Source organism: Oscarella lobularis, chromosome 10, assembly GCF_947507565.1.
Source record: "Oscarella lobularis chromosome 10, ooOscLobu1.1, whole genome shotgun sequence".
In the NCBI taxonomy this organism is placed as follows: domain Eukaryota; kingdom Metazoa; phylum Porifera; class Homoscleromorpha; order Homosclerophorida; family Oscarellidae; genus Oscarella; species Oscarella lobularis.
The window spans coordinates 2,157,851-2,174,661 of NC_089184.1; the positions used below are offsets into that span (position 1 = coordinate 2,157,851).

General features: G+C 44.4%; 1 protein-coding gene, 2 long non-coding RNA genes and 1 pseudogene across 4 annotated transcripts; 3 read left to right on the plus strand and 1 right to left on the minus strand.

Moving 5' to 3' along the window:
- Positions 1-6,672: 6,672 nt before the first annotated feature.
- LOC136192553 (uncharacterized) lies at positions 6,673-8,263 on the plus strand. The gene is made up of 5 exons (XR_010671172.1): positions 6,673-6,735; positions 6,784-7,785; positions 7,861-7,928; positions 7,980-8,139; positions 8,187-8,263. It is a non-coding gene; the product is annotated as an uncharacterized lncRNA (long non-coding RNA).
- A 116-nt stretch (positions 8,264-8,379) lies between these two features.
- On the plus strand, positions 8,380-9,612 carry LOC136192552 (uncharacterized). 2 transcript variants are annotated; one of them, XR_010671170.1, is made up of 5 exons: positions 8,380-8,454; positions 8,506-8,897; positions 8,952-9,026; positions 9,090-9,171; positions 9,226-9,612. It is a non-coding gene; the product is annotated as an uncharacterized lncRNA (long non-coding RNA). The 2 variants fall into 2 exon arrangements; XR_010671169.1 differs by having other exon boundaries at positions 8,506-8,891.
- Positions 9,613-13,587: 3,975 nt separating this feature from the next.
- LOC136192222 (uncharacterized) lies at positions 13,588-14,702 on the plus strand (annotated as a pseudogene).
- A 1,299-nt stretch (positions 14,703-16,001) lies between these two features.
- On the minus strand, positions 16,002-16,810 carry LOC136192223 (uncharacterized). Its single transcript, XM_065980749.1, has 3 exons — positions 16,528-16,810; positions 16,218-16,466; positions 16,002-16,102 (listed from the first exon to the last, which is right to left on the minus strand). The coding sequence occupies exons 1-3, from the start codon at positions 16,808-16,810 to the stop codon at positions 16,002-16,004; spliced, it is 633 nt and encodes a 210-aa protein (XP_065836821.1).
- Position 16,811: the final 1 nt, after the last annotated feature.

The following is a 16,811-nucleotide window of genomic DNA, read 5'->3' on the forward strand; positions in this document are numbered from 1 at the left end:
GTGGGCCATTCCGCACAGTCCATTTCTCTCTTGCACTTTTGACGCGCACGTGAACGTTGAATGCAGTCAATCCATTTGCGCTCTGAAATACCTAGTGGCGTACCTAAACAAAGGTAAAGACAAAGCCGTCGTCGGCTTGGCAAATCGGTACAGAAACGACAAAATTATGCGATATCAAATAGCGAGGTACAGAAGTACGAATGAAGGCGTTTGGCGCATCTTGATATTTCCGATTCTATCAGAGAACGCTCTTGAACGCTCAAAACGCAGAGGATCTTGAACAAGAACCCCCCCCCCCCCTTTCCCCCACGACAACGCTAACCGGTTTCTTTGATCTATGCGCTGCGGATGATTTTCCTAAACTCTTCTCTACATCGACGTTCCACGATACTACCGATGGAAAGAGATGCTTCGGTCTGTGAACTACCGGGTCGAGTAGGAAAAGGAGAAGGAATTTGAGGACAAGAAAAGGCCAGATATTGGCATATACGATTTCGAAAACGGAAAGAAGTTGCAGTTAGACATAACCGTCATTCACCCTTTAAGCTTGGTGGTCGTCACCCAAAGCGCCCATGTCAATGGCTACGCTGCGGTTTCCCGGGACAAAGTAAAAAACGACAAATACTTGGAAGTTGCGACGTCGCTGGGTTACCTTTTTAAACCCGTAGCGGTGGAGGTATTCAGCAGATGGAGCCCCGTTGCTTCGTGTTTAGTTCATCATGTTGCTCGACGCCCGTCCGACGATTTCCGGAACAACAGGAACTCTTTCATCAACTACTGGGGAGGAAGCGCCTCTCAGTGTGCCTCCAGCCAGGCAACGCTGGCATTATCCTAAAAAATCGTAATATACTCCCCCACTCCCCTACCCCTATTAGTCCTCCTCCCCTCACGCATGATGTTCGTAGTTTTAGGGCCCCAGTTAACTGTTAGAGGTTGTGCCGTGTTTTCTGTAGTTACCCCTTCCTTGTTCGTGATTGAGAAATTTTTAAAATAAATATCCCCAATGCTTGAGGCACTATGGACCGATGGGTCAAGGAAAAGTGGAACGAAGGAAGCAAGGTCGCCATTTGACGGATTATCGAGGCATTAGCGAATTGACAACTTTAGGGCGCATTTACACTGTCCATCCAAGAAACACAGAATGCCATCTTTTGCGACTTCTCTTGCTGCACGTTCGAGGACCAACGTCCTTCGCAGACCTAACGATACCGTATTCGATACGTATTCCGAAGCGTGCAGAGAACGCGGACTTCTGGCGGACGATCGGCATTGGGACCTCGCACTCACGGAAGCCTCGGTACCAGATCGTCTATAAAAATTTCGCGACATGATTGCCATCATGCTCCACATGCGCGAAATGTCCGATCCCCTTTGCCTTTGGGAACACAAAGAAGCGATGACGCAAGATTTCCTTCGAACGCTTCGCAGACGTGCAAACAACGACACACTACCGTAAACTGACGCAATTTTCAACCGAGCCCAACTTTGCATCGAAAACAAGTTTTCTTTCGTTTCCCAGAGGAAAACCACTCAGCGATTACCACTTGCCCAGTCCTGATCGCTCTTCGGAATAAAACGACGACAGCCTTCCCAGAGAAATTGCCGCCGAATACTCTTATGACACTGCGAATTGCACGAACGACTGACAACAAACGATCGGTCTCTCACGCAAGACCAAAGACACATTTACGAAGGATTACTTGCCTACGTGGCTCGAGGTCCCGACGATAGAATTATTTTTCTCGATGCGCCAACAGGAAAAGGAAAAACCTATTTGCTCAATCTTTTCCTTGATAAAATACGATGGCAAGGCGACATAGCCCTTGCAGTCGCTTCTTCCAGAATTGCAGCAACACTTCTTACAGGCGGCAGAAAAGCTCACTCCGAACGTCCCACGTCAGATAGGCTGTTTTCAAAGTCCGGCGAGCTCATCTCTGATCGTCGAAGCAGGTTAAAACCTAGCAATGTGAACATGTTTTTGTTCTTGAACGATTGTTTGTCTTTAATGTAAACGTTTTAGTTCATATTAAAATAAAAATAGCGTGCGCTAAGTATTGTATCAATATTTATCAATACGAAATGGTGTCAGATTAAAAATATCGATATATCGTATAGTCTTTAAAATACCCGTATTGCCTATCGTTGCTAGCTAGGCAAAAGCGCGCTGTCTCACAACTGTCTGGAACCTCATAGAGCGTCAGAGCGCTTGCGACTGTGGAGAATAAATTATACTATGTTCAAATGTTGTCGTTTTATTGAACCCGAGCGGCCAAGTCGACTTTAATTCTAGACTTTACTTCTAGAGTAAAACAAAAGTTGGAAGTGTTTCAATTTCAGCTTCACAAGAAAGAACCGTGCTGCAGAAGTCGTCTCCATTCCCTTGTACAATGGCTCCAAGTTATTTACTTACCGTTTAGCTAAAAAACAATGAAAATTTGAATAAAGGACCTGAACAGCTACTGTGACACCTTAATTGACCGTGACTCTCCAAAAGGAAAAGAGTGCGATAAATAGTTTCTGGTTGTTTTAATAAAATATGGAGGTTAAGATAAGAAAAAATCATTCTTCCGTCAGAGTTGAAGGGATTGGGATTTTGTAAAGTGGATTATTTTGATCTCAGATTCCTCGACGGGCAACCGATAGAATTTCCGATAGTGCTAGCTCCAACTGATCTTACTCCAAGAACTTTAAAGCCGATTAACTCCAGAATCTCGACCGCCTCTCGCATCATTAACATGAGACTTCCAGAAGTGATTCCTGTGGACCTGGGAAGTCGTGATTCATGTGACCATGAAAACTAATATGTACATAGCAACTTCCCAACAAACACCTACAGCGTCCGACTTTCCCAACATTGTATTTCTTACATTTTTTGCCTACTGATTCAAGGTCGACGAATCCAACAGTGTGCCCTCCTCCGTGTTTGTCACAAACAAGATCGGGGCGAACTTTCATTTCGTCAAAAGCAATTATAAAGTGCCTTTGTACCTCTGAACATTGGCCTCTAGTAAAAGTTGATCATTCACCTCTTCACTAAATCCCGTCGTTTGTGTGGTTTGGTCCTTTAGGTGTGGGTACGAAAAGCCCTTCATTAGCATCAAGTCTACCCTTATACACGTACAGTGACGTCACATGAGAAGGCGGGTGCATTACAGAATACGCGTACGCTACAGAGTCAAGAATGGGTACATACCACATCTCCCTTTCTTAGAGTCGTTGTTGTGGTGTAAACACAACACTCTACCACTGAGTTAAACACCTAATTTCTCCACATAATCAATATATTTCATACCTTGTAATTAATTGTTATTAGCTTTTAGTAGGAATTGAACCCACACTATTTTACTTACAATTGTCACTAAGCTGAAGTGTCGTAGTCCTGGTGCCACATGGGAGGACAGACGTTGCGCCCACTCCTCGTTTGGACGGCTGCGGGTTGTTGTCGTGCAGGGGGATCCACTGCCGCTGAGGTGGATTAGCGATCACTTCTGGTTGAGCGGTTTCCTCTCGCTCTTTTGTAAATGCCATATCTTCGCGTCGTCAGGATTGATGTCTGGATATCCGTCTATCGGCCTCAGTTTGTGACGATTGCGACGGAAGGTCCCCGTTGGCGTCAGAACATAGTAACAACGAGGCGTCACTGCTAGACGGATTGATCCTCTTCTAATTCAGGTTACTCCTTGACCAGATGACGTCGGTTGTAGGCTTCCTTTTGCTTCTCACGAACTCTTTGCTCGGATACACGTAGCCCCTTCATAGGGACTGCTGCTGGGAGTAGTCGAAATTCTACTTTTGTCACATTTGACCGGAGCTGTCGACCCATCAGTATTTGTGATGGTGACCAACCGTGAGACAAGGAGTATTCATGACTCTCGTACAATTAAGTCACCGTCCGTCTTATTAGTGCCAGGTCAAAATCATCCAGATTAACAACGAGGCGACTTTTACTGTAACGCGTTCTTTTTGATGGTGAGGGATTAATTTTTTCTCCCGATTTCTTGAATTCTTTATGGATAGAATACAGGGTTTTTCTGCTAAACCCCGTAGCGAGCGACCACCTCTCCTTCACCCGATTGAAGCTCAAACGATGCCTTTGGGCTTGTACAATCCTTCTGAAAGAATTGCCTGAGTTTCTCGACGAGGACTTTCTCGCAGGATCTGACTCGACGAGTTGACAGAGGCATGCTCGAGCGATAGAAAACAACGACAAGACCAACGCAGACAAAAGCAACTGGGAAGCGCGTACATAGGTCCGCGCGCGAGGCCATTTTTCTCCATAGGCCTCGCGGGACAAGATCGAAAACGCCCAGCGGAATGCTCTCCCTAGCGAAGAACGATAATTGTTGCCAAGGCAGTTATTACTCCAAGTCACGTGTCAGATAATCTATTTAGGGTGATGGGTAAAGTGAGCGTGGACAGATAGTAGATACGGGACTCTACGGGTAGTGTTTTCAGTCATCGTCAGAACGACTCGAAATGGAGCAAAGGGGACGGGAGAAGAAGGAGGAATCGGCTGTCGCGGAGGGTCAATTACTTGTTCGCGTGTTATTTCGTCGCCCGCGTTCCGGTTTCGAGGCCCCCGACGCGTTCGAAGGATTTTACTACTCCTTCCCTTTGCTCGCTAAGCGAGTTTTAGAGTTGGAACGCTCCGCGTTGAGGTTTTGGGCGCGGTCGAGGGGCCGTTCACGTCGGGCGGTGAAAATTGGGGGCCCGAAAGGGGAAAACAGCGTCGTTTTTACGATCCTCGTGTTCACGGGTGTCGTATACTACGCGGTTGGGGGTAGAGCGTGACCCTGAACATGGTTTTCTTACTCTTTTACCCCGGGCTTTTTGTTTTCTCTGGGGGAAGGTTTCCGTAATATGTTTTTGGGTTTTCCAAGGAGACGTTTTTTCAAGCAAGGAAGTTTTGGAACGGTCCGCGAGTAGGTGGAAGGTTTATTACCCATTGGAGTTCTATCAGGTATAGTATCAAGGAAACAAACAGTAGTGTATAATTATTTATTTTTTAAAAGTTTTTATTTGTTAGTGTTATTCCGTCCCTCAGGCTCGTTGGGGAGTTCTATCAGATAAGTGCACCGTAGTTTTATGTGTTGTATTGGCTTTGTTTTTCGTGTGTTGTGCACGGAGGCGATCAAGCGGGAAGAAGGGTCAGTGTCATAAGGTGCGGTATAGTTTTAAGCAATGCATTAGCTATCTTCAATTGCCTTTAAACACCGACTTTAGCTGCTCCAGTGGATCTCTTGTGCATATGTTCGTTGGAGTTTATTAAAGACAGCATGTCTGCCCCTTGATCTCCGTGGAAGGACAAACCAACCTTTCACACCTTTTATCCACAGTGCCACGTGATCCTCCAAAATATGAAGCTTTTAGTTACCGACGTTGAAGAATTGCTTCTGTAAAAACATAGGAAGTCTTTAGTGGCTGATTCTGCAAAACAGGGGAGATTTTTAATTATTGAACAAACAGGAAGCATTTTACCAACTTCTGGCGTCAATTTTCGTATTAGAGAGTAGAGGTTGTGGCAGCTTTGAAACAGTAAAAACACTCTCAAACTTTTCAGCAACAGCTTTTGTCTTCTCTGTGATGGTCCTCGAATAGTCCTTCCTAACATCGCAAATAGCTCTGCAAATAGCCTTTGTGTTATTAATCTACAAGATGAAAAGTTAGCTACTATTGTCTGTATTAGTATAATGTACATTTGCCTTAAGGGCTCTGTGAATGTGATTGTCAATCAATGTTCCCCCAAGATATGCTTGGCGATAGATTCCACAGTCGGACAGGGACTTGTCCACTGCAGAAAGAAAAGCACCTTTTTCATGCCTAGTATATATGGATGATTCTTTTCTCTGTAATACATAGAAAGGTGGTTAAGAGTCTATAAAATTATTTATCATTTCCCATTTTTAATTTTCTTTGATAACCAAGAATGGCAACCTAAAGCGATTTTACTTTTTCGCAGTCTTCGCTGTTTTCGTCGTCTGAAAGGCAATTCCACGTCAAATTTTGAACATAGTCTATAGTTCTATTTTTCTTCAAGGAAAGACGCTTTTTCATTTAACTGTCGGTTCATGGCCGAGCGTGTTGGGTTTCAAGTTCTCGCTCGCCTTCTCCAACGACTTTCCGAGGGACTCGGTTGAATTCCCTAAGTTCTCGCTTGCTTTCTCGAACGAGTTCCCTAAACATGTTTTAACTCAGCTGCGCATTGCCGCTGACTTTCTGGTTGTCCTTTTTCGTGCTCGACTATCTTCAGAATTTTTAATTCTAATTGCTGGCAGGCCTTTTCAAAAAGAGAAAATAATTTGCAAAATATCCCCAAGCTTATATGCGAACTGGGGGGATAGCAACCTAATAAAAGATAAGAGTAAAATTAGTCTCTATTTGTGTTATTTCAACTGGAAAAAGTGTAGACGTAAGTGAATTGTTTTCGTACTTTTACTGCAACAAAACTAAATTTGCCTATTTTGTTTGTTTAAATACTCCGTCAGAAGGACACCAGAGGTATGCACTATATGGAGTTATTATTTCATTTTGCATGTGTTGCTTTGTTCAAGGACGCTTGCGGCTTCTTTCACTGACTACAGCGACAGCGAAGAGGAAGCGTAGTTGCAAAAAGACTTGTATACTGAAGCATCCTTGTGTTGACTGCTTTCGCCTAACTTTAGATCCTTTTAGAAGGTCAATTATAGAAAGTCGCGCATTATGTCATTGTCATCAAAAAGTGACGACAAATCTGGGGTAGTGTATCACTAATTAATAACTCCTTTCTACCATAAAGTTTTCTAGATGTGTCAAGCTCAGCCAGACAGGAAAAGCCGAAAGCTGGAGACTCCGAACCAATCCCGTCGTCATGGTACCTGACGGGGACTCGTCATGAGACGATGAGAACGACGGCGCCGTGTCCGCGATTCTTGGACTGAAGTTGGATAACGAAGACAAGACCCTTAGGCAGAATTTGGCTTAACGACAGGACGATTACGGCCTTTCAAAAATTTACTTCGTAACACCTTTCCTTATATGAACGTCTGCAAGACGTCCTTCGACAGAGAGTAAGAAGCGGATTTCACTGCTTGTCGTCTGCATTTGTCCAAGTGTTGCACGTTGGTGAATGCCACTGGGTGACAGTGTGAAATGTGGATTGTTCAGAAGGAATCATCCGCTTGTACACCAGCCTTCCCAGTAACACTGATGTCAACCACATCGTCAGCATGCTAAATTAGAGTGGAATAAAGTTGCAGGTGAAAATTATGAATTTTCGGAGGCAAAAGGACTTAAGAGTGTGGCCCTTACTCATTGGCCTTTGCAACGTTCCTCAGCCACAAAGATGACCCCACGGCGTACACGTACAATCAAAGATCGTTTAGAAATCATATATCAGTGTATTTTACAAATTTATTTTCCATGATCTTTCCTGTAGTGAAGGAAGAAATTCTGCGCGCTGAAGCGTACAAACTTCCAGCGTACCGTTGCCTCGATTCAGAAAATTCGACCGAACGTGCCTGCGTCAAATATGACAAAGGAAAACAAAAGGCGTTCGAACGATTGCAGAACTTCAAAGATATCGTCATCAAACAAGCGCACAACGGATCAGGCATTGTCGTACAGTCAAATGACTCATTTATACGACATGGCGAGGCACACGTACGCGTTGAAAAAACGTACGCGCCCCTACTCAACGATCCAACTCTGGCTTTGACAAAAAAGATCAATGAAACATTGGAATCATTTTCTCAACTGGGCCTGATCGACAAAATCGAAGACAAGTCCCTCCTGCGCAGCGACGAAACGGTACGGTACGCGCACAAGTGCTCTATTTCCTTAGAAAAATTCACAAGAATCGTAAAAAATCGGTCAATCTTTCAGTTTGGCAGCGCGAATGGTTGCACTTGCGACAGGAAAAAGATGGAACACTCCGCCAACTAATGGACCAGGTAAAAAAAGACCCTATTTGCCGTTCCCAAACGAAATTCTTTTTTGTATAGCAACAGATGACTACGTTTTCCAACAGAGCACCTCTTATCCCGATTACGTCTTCTTCACCCGTGAAATTTATTGGATATGAGCGGTTTACATCACCTCATGTAACAGTGTCATCGACATATTCAGCCGGTATCTAATTCTTCGAACGCTGGAGCGCAAGACGTAATCATCTGTGGCCGCAAACCTACTGCAAGTTTACTGCGATCTAGGCGTTCCAAAGCGCATTCAGTGCGATCAAGGAACGGAGTTCAAGGGTGCTGTTCAAACACTGATGACGGCTCTCAACGTTAAAATAATCACAAGTCGGCCCTACAACCCTGAAAGACAGGGAAAGGTTTGGTCAGACAGTTTGTGTGACATTTTGCTAGCTGGACAAGCTCCATGACCTTTGTGAAGAAGGAATAAGCGTGTCGTGGGTTGATCGGCTACCTGTGTATCAACATTTAGTGAATAATACACCTCACGCAAGTCTTGGTGGTAAGCTTTTTTAAATTGGGCGTACTGAAATGGTATAATTCAAATTCTTAGAAGAACATACCCCTTTCAAAATTTTTTTAGCAACCAGTCTTTGCCCGTTATGTGTACATTTGACTACCGTATTGGGCAGGAGCGCAGTAATCATACCGACGCTAATGACGAGGTTTGTATGACATTTATTAACCATAACGCTTTCCTGAATTTAAACAAACATTTGCGACTTTTGCGACAACGAACTACAGACGTCAACACGAGACATTTGAACAGTTTCTTAGCAGTCTTCCAAACTGAGAGAGGGCGAACGTATTCAAAACCAGAAATCGTCTGAGAGGATGATTGCTCGTGAACTCAAAAGCAACCCACCGCGCGAGTACGGCGTCGGAGTCAATGTCACAATCAAACCGCCGCCGCGGCACTTCCGCTCACGGAGGAATGCAGTAAGAGTCATTTTGTAGCCAGCTCGTTAATAATATAATTTCAATCGCTTTTTCTTTTAGTTAAAGAATTAGGAAATTTCAATAATGCGGTAAACAAGCGGGCGAAACTACGGCAATTACGAGTTGCGGTTGAAGGTACGCTGTTATAATGACGCTGCTGTCACGTTATCCTTATTGATTGGCGTTTCTATTTGGCAGTGGTTAAGAGCGAAATCGTGCAGAATTTATTGCGCACAAGCAGCGTTCGCGGACAAACCTGTCTTGAGATATTAGACACCAAGTAATACATTTTAATGTCATAGTGTGAGCAAATTCAGACAAAATTAATTTTTAGAATTCAACATTAAAGAAAGCGATCTATTAAGAGAAACATGTCCCACACGCTCGAATAGAAACCGCACTTTTTTTGCGGCTACTATTGACTTCAGCCGCGGCTTTTAATGGCAAATTTACTTTTTTTAAGGCGACAGCTTATTTAGAGACAGAGTGAGCCGCAGTTTTTGCAAAGAAATGGCGAGCAAACGATTCTGTGATCCTGCACTCAGTTTCTATCGCTGCTGCGCGTCCTGTCACCAACGTCGCTCTTAGAGCCGGTAACATATGTATTCTGTTTCTTTTTTCTTCTGTTGCACACGGGTGAAACACTGATTGGCAGAGCTTCTTAGAATCTATACCGGATTTGTTGTTGGATGTTTTTCTCTTTCCAAGTTCCGCGTTTCTTTTTCTGGTCCTTTATTCACACTTGTGATTATGGTAGTGGCTTTTTTATCAAGTCTGCACTTATTGTTTGTAAACGTTTTTCTGTTCTTAGATATTAATGAAGGAGAACACAGCATCTTTTTCGAAATGTACTTGCAAAATAAGCGGAATCGTGTCGCGGGAAATTTGCGAAAATTTCTTAGACATAGCCTTTATTGAGATTATGTGTTCGTGCCGTACGTCTGATTTGTTTACGGAAAGATGCGATGGCGCAAGTCGAGCGAAATTTACCTCTACGCGACGTGGAAACTATAAGAATTTTGTTCGGTCAAACGTAGGTTTTTTCAATGCCAGCGTACAGCGAGTAAAACGTTGTCTTCCTGCCAACTTCCTTTTTTTATTCCTTCGTTGGAGCGACGTTAATTCTATATAGATAATGGGCTTCCCTCGGTTTCTCCGCTGTAAGCAGGTTACTGGAAAACTAAACATTTTCAAGAGGTTTTCCGTCCTTTTAGGTAATGCACCAATCTGTTACGTGCTAGAGGATTTTACTCATGTTTGTAGTGCAGTTCAGTTATCTTTGTGAGTCCATTGTGAAAATTAATTGCTGAGCGCAAAAGATATGAAGGGACGGATATGCCCAGATGATTGAATCGAGTAGCGTGGCAATGCCGAAGGAGCAGAAGAGTGCACTGCGGATCATCAAGACTTGGTAACATTCAGCATAACTCGTCGCCTTTTTTCGCTTCCTAAAGACACGTTTACTCGAAGTAGACGGCGGAGCCAAGAGGGCACCCGAGGACGGTGGTTCCAGACGAGTGGCAAGAGATCGGCGTTGAGGCAAGAGGCGAGATTGGTCGCACTTGTGATCAGCAACGGTAAGGCTCAACTTGCCGAAGGAAGTCTTTAGGTCGTCAAAAGCTTGTTGCACATTTTGACCTGGGCTCAGAACGAAAACGCCGTCGAGGTAGGCCAGTACTACAACATTCGGTGGGCGATTCGGAATTTCGACCAAACTTTGATGAATTCCGGTTGCAAACAGCGCTAGGCCAAGGCGATCTCCCTGGTGTACACCCTCCTCCGAAGAAAGAAGAGTCGCGCCGGTCGGACTTGAAAAGACCAGCGAGCTGGGACGGCCGTACATTTGACAGAAATGGGGCATTATTGATGGAAGCGATGACGAGAGACGGTTCGCAATTGCCAGATGATCAATAGAATTGAAAGCATTTTTGACGTCTGTCTTAAGCAGCACCCAATCCTTATTCTTGTCGAGAAACGCTTGAATATGATGCACCACACCCTCAGATCCACATGATGACGAAAGGCAATGTTGAATAGGCGCAAAGAAAGATGAGAAAGATATTTTCATATGCATAAAAATAGCTTTTGCGGTAATGCGGCGAATTGCTTGTGCAACAGCGATGGTACGAACGTCGCCATTTTGTTTAGGCAGGGCGATAAGTCGAGAAGAAGAAAGAACGCCAGCGGCGAAGTCCGGCTAGCGACCGGTAGCGACGTGCGAGAGAGTAGACAGCAAAATGTAACCCGTTGTGGAGGCGTGTAGCACACACTTAAGATGTTCAAAACTCCATCCCGAATTACCAGCAACGGAGGCGCAAGGAGAAGATCGCTGAGGTTGAATGAGTTGCGAAGAAAAGATGCGCCATTTTCTGCGAAACACTTCGGAGAATGGCTGACGAGACGACCAAACCAATGGAGGAATTTTTCGCACTGACTCAGTCTATGTTGGAGAACCCATTCTTGTGGCCAATCCTCAGCGCGATGAATTTTGCGAAAGTGATCGACCATTCTGCCGGCGTTCGCTTTGAGCCCACATCCTTTGACAACGCATACGAGTTTCGACGCTCGACATCACGGCGCACTGTTAAATTAGAATCCAAAAGAACGACGCCGAAACGACATGCCGGCGAAGCGGCTTGATTTTACTGACGGGTCGGACGCGTAACGAAGAGAGACGACGACGAAAAACACCGATAAAACGGCAAATTCAGGAGAGATGAAAAGGCGACTGATATCCGGGGGAGAGAGAATATATTTCAGATACATAAAATTAAGCTCAGCTGCGCTAGTGTCGCAAGACCAACTAAATATACAATACTATATCATAAACTGTTCGAGTTTAACGGATGCGAAGCTGAGCTTCGCGTTCCGAGTATAGGTCAATACGGAAGAGTAACCACACACACGGGAAAGCTTATGGATTATTACACTACAGACGCAGACGGAACATTGAAGAAGAGATAGATAGACGACGACGCCAATAACACATTAAACTACTTTTGCCGGCCCGACCTTCAGAGCGTTGTACAAAATTTCCGAGGCGATTGAGGAAATCACTTGCGTGCTTGCCCAGCGCCCGAACTGCTTCGCAACAACCGGAACAAGGCACGATGATGATCCGTTGACACGAATAACAAATGAGTACATTTTTCTCTCCTCGCGGATCATTGCTGCAGCCCCATCTTCAACAGCCGCGCGACGACACGCCTCAGAACTCCAGGGATGTGCCAACGAGATATCGAGCTGGAACGATTCTCCTTTTCCAGTTCCGAAAGCGACGATATCAGGGCGATTATCGTTATTGACATACTCATGACGGGGCTAGACACGGCAGGAGAGACTCGGATCTTGGACGCAGTCAGCCCAACCAGATACGATACGGTTGTGTGCCCATGTGAGACCGCCGCCATGCTTGCACGTGACAAGGTGGTAACCATTTTGATCATTGGGCTTTCTACGTAGATTTGCACGTCGTAATGCATGCCGGAAAAGGAAGAGGCTGGCCCAGCCTCAAGAACACTGCTAAGCGAAAATCGCAAGGTTTCAGGGCCAGCATCCTTGAAGCCTCCAGCCAACGACCGGCATGCTTTCCTTGGCACGGAGACGCGGTAGATCCTTATTGTCAACAGCTTCCGACAAAAGAGAGAGACAGAGATATTTATTATTAGAAGAGACAGTGCACGGACAGGACATAGGCTAGGACAAATGTCAACAATAGTGAAGATAGCTAGAGTAACGCGGGTGAGCTAGCGGATGTGGGCCAGAGCGTCACGATCTGAGACAGATAAAACGCACGCAAAGTAAACAAAGTAAAAAATTTGCGCCTGCTGAGACAGCTATAAAAGCACTTTCGAGATTTGACAGAAGAGGATACCGAGAGAAAAAAGCCATATTAGCCAATTGAAATCCGAAGTAGCCGCTTCGACTACAAGAGCCAAGGTAAAGGCGCCGGCTGACTTAGGATCGGGACGAGATTCATCGACTTTAAGAAGAGAGAAGAGAACGTCGTGACCGACAAAGCAGAAAAAAAGAAAGCCAACTTAACTGCTTGCAATCCAAAACAGCCCCTAAAACTCCGTAGAGCTAAGGTAAAGGCGCGCACCGAAGGATCAGGACCAGCTTCATCAACCTTGAAGAATATTGTCTACTATCTATTCCAGCTGACTTCGTACTCGGAAGTAGATAATGAGATTAGGCTCCGCCTACCGTTTCTATTCTTGGATCAAGCTCCACCTCTTCGTAACTGAGATTAACCGGAAATGCGAACAATGCATACGTTTTTTTACGCATAAGTTCTATTGTGTACATGCTTCCTACATTGTATGACGCAATAAGTCGTCACCTTTGTAAAAGAATTCTTGGGGCGGGTGGTCGACCTCTTACACTGCTCTGCCATTGTTCATGATCCATTCATTGCGCCGAGTCTCTTCCTCATATAGCTCTCTAGGACTCGAGGCAAGCGAATCACTTCAAGAGAGAAGAAATTGGTCCAAAACGTCCGCGCCTTTTTTGAAAGAGAGCGTGGCTCGAAATATAAGATTAGCACGTCAAGGGTGATTGATCGTGTGTGTGCGGCAACAAAACTGAGCCGAGATGTCGTTTGCCGGATCAATAAGGAATACCTTGAAACTGGTTCCCAAATTTTAGATTCTCTCTCTAAAAGAACGCGCTACTCTCAAAGGAGAATAGCCATCCATGTCGATGACTTTGATCAGGCAGCTATAAGAAGAGCAATGCATTCTCTGTACGAAAGGCGCACATATCCTACCCTGGACAGTCTTCTTACGGAGGTGAAGAAATTAGGCGTGTTTCCGGGAGGGAGGTCGACGCTCTTTCGTTTGGTCAAGTCGATGGGATTTCGCTATGCGGAAAGAAATGACAAAATATTTGTACGAGAGACGAGATATCATAGAATGTCGTCACAAATATTTACGGCTAATTCGCAAATACCGTTGTGAAGGGCGCAGTATAATATATCTGGACGAAACCTGGGCCAACTCTCACATGGCTCTTGAGAGAATATGGATAGATGACACTGGAGCAGGAGGCTGGAAGCGACCAAGTGGGAAGGCCAGAGGCTAATAATTCTCCACGCAGGTTAGATCTACCTTTCTCTGCTGTAGTAATGACCTTTGACTATAGGTTATGAAAAAGGCTGGATCCCGGGGGCAGCACTTGTCTTTGTGTCTAAAACAAAATCAGCCGATTATCACGACGAAATGAATGGGAAACACTTTACAGAATGGTTTGAGAAGCAGCTACTGCCAAACATCCCTCCTCAGTCGGTCATTATCTTGGACAACGCTCCATACCATAACGTTGTTGTTGAAAAAATTCCTACAAAATCGTCTAGAAAAGGTGACATGCAGGAATGGCTCAGACGACATGAAATAGAAATTGACAGCAAAGATTTGAAGAAAGACTTGTTTGAGAAAATTCAAAAAGAAGCGTCACAGAAGCGCTTTGTGGTTGACGATCTAGCCAGAGAAAAAAATGCACACTGTTCTTCGATCTCCTGTAGCCCACTGCGAACTGAGCCCAATTGAGCTTGCTTGGACTAAAGTCAAAGACTACTTGAGAAAAAACAATCAAACGTTTCGGTTGGCTGACCTGCAAAAGCCTACACCAGCAGCGTTTCAGTCAGTAACGCCGGAAATTTGGGCAAACTGCTGCAGAAAAGCTATTGACGAAGAGAATCATTTTTGGGAAACTGACGAACTACAGGAAGATGCAGTGGAACAGTTTTTGATTGATCTTGGAGTTGACGATGAAGACGACACTGACAACGAAGAAGACGATCAAATCGAGTAGGACGACGAAGATATGGACGAAGACGACAGGGGTTTGCTGGAGGACGACAGTAGGGAGGGGCTTAATTAATTAGCTATAATTGGGTAACGCCCCCAGAAACCTTTGATATGCGTAACTGGTGTCGAGCCAAACAGGGGCGTCACTCGCGATCAGTTCCGGGCTAAAACAAAATCCAAGCTAACGCACTTTCGTTTGGTATAAAGTTGACCTTTCTACGTCCTACTCCGGCGCCGCTATCGATGATTACAAAAGTACGAAGTCAGCTGGAATAGAGAGTAGTCTGCAAAGGCGATATTGGTTTGCGTGCCGTCTGCTGCTCCCGTTTGGGGGTCGCCGCCAATTAAGAATGTTTCTACAATGACCGGTGCGTCATTATCGATTTCGTAGAATTTTTCTGTCGCTTTTTTGCCGGCAGAAATTGCATCTTCTTTTGGGATGCTCGGGTAGAGGGATTTTACATCCAACGCTACAAGTATTGCGTCGTCGGGAATGAGAGTTTCTTCAATAATTTTACAAAAATGTCCGCTATCCTTAACGAAACTCGGTAAGGTTGGGACTATGGGTTGTAGTATGGTCTCTACGATTTTTGAGAGGCCTTCCGTGGGCCCAGATGACGCGCTACAAATTGGGCGCACTCCCATAGGATTTTTGTGAATTTTCTTTAAGAAATACATCAATTGGGGTCTGACCTCTTCTGGGTTTTTCAGAAGAAAGGCAGTCGTTTCAGCGTCAATTACCCCTTGGTTAGCTAGGCTCTCTATGGTTGAATTTATTGATTTAACCAGAGCTTGAGTTGGGTCTTTGTCATATATTTAATACGTATTTTCGTCGTCCAAGTGTTCTTGTCCTTTAGTAATGTAGTCGTTGACGTCTTCCACTATAATCGCCGCCCCCTTGTGAGCTCTTCTAATTACAATATTTTTATTGTTTGCTAAAGTTTTTAGCGCACGTCTCTCTTCTTTTGTGACGTTGCTTTTAGGCGTTTTCGGTCGCAAATGTTTGATTGCATTCTCTAATTTAGTAATAGTTCTTTCTAATTTTTTGTTTGTACTTTTAGGGGGGATCCAGGTACTTTTAGGAGCCAGTGGGTGTTTTGACTTTGATATGGCGTTTTTTCTTATTGCCCAAAAGTAACCTATTCTTATTTTTCTAATAAATGATTTTAGGTCTTTGAGTAGCCGCGCTTTGTTAGGTTTTGCTGGTGTAGGAACAAATTTTAGTCCTCTATTTAATACTTTTATTTCTAAATCGGTTAATACAATTGAGAATAAATTCACAACTCAACAATTATTGGCTTTTTCATTGTCTTTCTTGGCCTTGATCTTCTTCTTTCTTCTCGTTCTTATCTCCTTCCGTAGTCTTTGCATCTTCTCCGGTTGTCTCTTCTGTCTTCTCTTCTTCTGTAGTCCCTTTCTTGGTACTCCCTCCTTTGATAGTCTCTCCTTTGGTAGTCCCTTCCCTGATAGTCCCTCCGTTGGGCTCCTCTCGTAGTTCCTCTCGTCTTCTTTTTCTCGCCGCTCTTCTCTTTCTCTTCTTGTTTTTCCTCTTTGCCATTTCTTTCAATTTCGTCCAGCACTCTGAGCAGTCGCAGTTTTCGACGCCAATCGTACTCCCAGTCTTCCATTCTGTCTTCCTCCTTGTATTTGCGTTTCCACGGCATTTCCTTGCCCCTTTCCCGTTGTTTCTCCTTCTCTCTCTCCTTCTCCTTGTCTTGTTTACTCTCCTTCTGTTCCTTGTGGTCTTTTTCTTTTTCTGTTTGTTTTTCTAATTTTTGAAAGAGAATTGGGGTCAGATGTTTGGTTAACAGCAATGTTTTGGATCTAACTTTTGTCGTTTTTAATTTTTTGAAGATGTTTGACCTTTTCTGCATGTTTTCTTTGCATTTCGAGTAATTCCTTTTCAGTGGCCTTTCGTGCTCTTTTCTCCTGGTAATCGATATCTTCCCAAAATTCCTTTTCGCCTGGCAGTATTCTTTTGAGTTGTTTCGTAGTTTTCTCGTCTTCTTTGATATTCGCTGTCATTTGAGGTTCTATTTTGGTGTGATGGTCGATCAGGCTTTTCATCGTGCTGATTTCAATGTTCTTTTTCTCGGCAGAAAACGTGTCCATT